The sequence below is a fragment of the Musa acuminata genome, chromosome BXJ1-7 (genome assembly GCF_036884655.1).
Source record: "Musa acuminata AAA Group cultivar baxijiao chromosome BXJ1-7, Cavendish_Baxijiao_AAA, whole genome shotgun sequence".
Classification (NCBI taxonomy): Eukaryota; Viridiplantae; Streptophyta; class Magnoliopsida; order Zingiberales; family Musaceae; genus Musa; species Musa acuminata.
In genome coordinates this window covers 7,042,148-7,045,649 of record NC_088333.1, presented here as the reverse complement: position 1 = coordinate 7,045,649, position 3,502 = coordinate 7,042,148, and the positions used below count along the sequence as shown (strand labels likewise).

Below are 3,502 nucleotides of genomic sequence, written 5' to 3'. Positions count from 1 at the left end.
TCTTATATGATGTTTTTCCTTTATTATTTGGTTTGTTTTTGGTATGGCAATTCACGTATAGCATGAAGATTCTGTATGACTGCAAGTAAATTGTATGTCTCCAGTTATGTCCTACTATTAATATATAGTACATATTTTAATAGTAGTAGTTTTCCAGGAGTGGCTTATTATATATACAAATTAATCTAGTAGTAGCAGTTAGCAAGACCGATGGTACTGCTTGCTATATATCATCAGTATCTAAATAACTCAAATATCTCGATACAATTTATGCATTCCATGTCTCAATCAGTTTAAAATCAATGAGATGCTTGAGGTGTGCTGACCGACACAGCAATGCCTCACTTGTGGTCGCTCAAGAAGGGGCACGTCATGGGGTAAGTCCTCATGCATGCTTCGATGCAAAATGATCTCAGAGAAGCTGTAAGCCATAATAATGCACACAGATCTCAGTACAACAGGAGAAGTATCAACATAATTTACACCTAAACATGTCACAACCTCTTTATGACATCAAGAGATTCCACCGTAGGCCGATTAGTTGAACCATCCAAGCAATGTGGGAACTGCAGCTCTTCAACCACAGGAAGAGGGCAGCCACATCCATTTAACGTTTGGTATATGATCTGGTTTGACCTGTTTCTTACGTTTTGTCTCTCACAGTTCATCCGCACTTGATTTTGCTTTTAGTGAACTGTTTGTTAGGTTGTACTTCATCTCATTTTTCCTACTTGTTTATCTCCGAAAAGGAGTCGATACAGAGTACAATCTGTGAGAAATTCCGGTGTTACCACTAATCACGATGGTGAATGGGGTAATCGAAAGGATGCTTTTGTTAGCAGTCGTCTTCTTTGCTGAAGAAGTGGTGGATGGGAAATCAAGCACTCTGTTGACCGAGAAGGAATTACTCGTAGAGGCGAAGTTAAATGTAATCAACAAGCCTGCAGTGAAGAGCATTCAGGTTCGCTGTAACTACAATTCCATCGGTATTTATCAGATACGCATTCTGCATGTTTGATCAAATGCTCGTCGTACGTCCTTGAACATGAAAACTTGAAGAGCGAAGATGGCGACATAATCGACTGCGTTGATGTCTACAAGCAGCCAGCTTTCGATCACCCCCAACTCAAACGCCATACGATTCAGGTACGTACAAGTTGTTGCGCACTAAGTTTGTCACTTTGGATTGTGATCCGAGGACAAACCGTGGTGCAGATGAGGCCCAGCGATGAGCATTTTGGCAGAAGAGATGTGGCTTCTTCTCGGTCCTCTGTGCGTATGCCTGCCCAAGTGTGGCAAAGGAGCGGAAGCTGTCCCAGTGGAACAGTACCTGTCCTCCGCGTCCAAGAACATCACTTGCTGAATGCTCCTTCCATTACAAACTACGGAAGGAAGCCATGGAAAGGCATCACCAAGCACGAGGTTCGCGTGGCGAATCAAACAGTTGCTGCAGGCGTCGAAGGCTTGCATGCAGTTCGTCTCCGCACTCCGTCCATCTTGCGTGCTTCTCATCAGCTCGATATCGTAAGCTGATACCACCACTGTTTTCTGGTGGTTTCAGTTCGGAGTGCTCGTTGGCAGTGGATTCAACTACATCGGTGCCAAAGCAAGCATCAACATCTGGAATCCCTACATGGAAAGCGACGACGAATTCACGAGCGGCCAGATTTGGCTTACGAATGGGGAGTACAACAATTCAGACTCCATCGAGGTCGGATGGATGGTTAGTGCTTCATCTACTACTACTACTACTACTACTCGTGCAAACCTGCAGCACTCATTGATACTTGTTCCTCCTCTTGATAGGTAAATCCAAGTGTTTTTGGTGATAGGAGATCGAGGTTTTTCGTGTACTGGACGGTATGCCTTCTTCTTCCTCCTCCATCTTCTTCTGCCGATCTTCTCACGCGATAGAAGAGTTAAAGCCATGTTTCAATCGATCGATCAGGCTGACTCGGAAAAGACGACGGGCTGCTTCAATCTCCTTTGTGCAGGCTTCGTGCAGACGAGCAGCGAGATAGCGCTCGGTGGTTCGTTTTCCGCCGTATCTACGTACGACGGACCACAGTACGAATTTTCTGTCAACGTGTGGAGGGTAAGATAGATGTGCTTTATATAATTACTTTTTATCAACTTCATTTAGATTCTGTATGACCTAATAAGTCTGCAGGTGATGACAAGCTGAAATGAAGTTTTGAATCCTCAAATCAATATAGTATCATCGTATTAAGTTTAAGTTAGCCAAATATTATATCGTCGATATCATAGTAAAATCTTTAGTATTATTAATCCCTTAATTTAAAGTAAAGTATGTCATATCGAAACGTACCGCCTATATCAGGCGGTATGTACCGGTTCGATAGGTTACCGATACGTGGACCGCTCGGTACCGCTACAATGCTACAATATAAAAAATATAAAATTATTCGGTATATCAAGGTGTACCGCTCGGTACGTCCTGATGTACCATTCGGTACACCGGTATCGTACCATATCGAGTCTGCGTCGAAACGCCGGTATAATACGGTATGACGAACCTTGATTTAAAGTAAGTTACATCACCATCGTATTAACATCTTTAAATGTAAAATCATAAAGCTTTTGATCCCTTACTTCAAAATAAGTCAAAATAAGTTGATCGAGTACATCGTTATCAACATCATCAGACTAATTATATATATATATATATATATATATATATATATATATATATATATATATATATATATTCGAATAAAGGGTGGATAGTAAAGATAACATTTCAAGATTTTTATCGGTATAAAAACATTTATGAGCTTAGGATTTATTCATCTATATTCTTGACATTGACTTGCAATTGCAGGACTTGGACAATGGGAGATGGTGGTTGATGTACGGCGACAACGTCACCGTCGGATACTGGCCGGCTTCTCTCTTCAGAGGGCTGACCAAGACAGCCACGCTGGTGGTGTTTGGAGGCGACGTGTACAGTCCGAGGATGAAGCAGTCGCCCCACACGGCCACGGCCATGGGTTCCGGCAGTTTCTCCTCGGAGCACTTCGGCCGCGCCGCCTTCATCGGTAAGCCGCGGATCAAGGACTACTCGGGAGAGTACAAGTATCCCTATCCCTTTGGGACGTTGAGCACCCAAACCAGCTGCTACAGTGCTGAGAACTACGCGGACATCTTGTGGACGGAGCCCCTCTTCTACTATGGCGGGCCTGGCAGGAGTAATCCGTACTGCCAATAGCTTCATGCGGATGCAATGCTTGCTTGCCTTTTTGCTGTACATCGCTTTGATGATGCATTAATGGCAATTCCAGTTTCGTCTTGACCAAAACTCGGAGCGAATGGTATTCGATGAACACTTTAACACGCTCAGTAATTTAATACATCAGAATTATACTACAACAGCAATTTATGTACGTCTCTAAATCCTAATCCTAATCAATATACATCATCAGAATTCTTTTGGCAAACTCTTCCAATTAGTAGCACCATAAAACTATTCTGAATCCTCTCA

At 42.8% G+C, this 3,502-nt stretch overlaps 1 protein-coding gene across 1 annotated transcript; it reads left to right on the top strand.

Annotated features, from left to right (window-relative positions):
* Positions 1–802: 802 nt before the first annotated feature.
* On the top strand, positions 803–3,229 carry LOC103991778 (protein neprosin-like). Its single transcript, XM_018828779.2, has 7 exons — positions 803–961; positions 1,060–1,146; positions 1,216–1,473; positions 1,562–1,723; positions 1,807–1,860; positions 1,949–2,095; positions 2,843–3,229. The coding sequence occupies exons 1-7, from the start codon at positions 803–805 to the stop codon at positions 3,227–3,229; spliced, it is 1,254 nt and encodes a 417-aa protein (XP_018684324.2).
* The last annotated feature ends 273 nt before the right edge of the window (positions 3,230–3,502 follow it).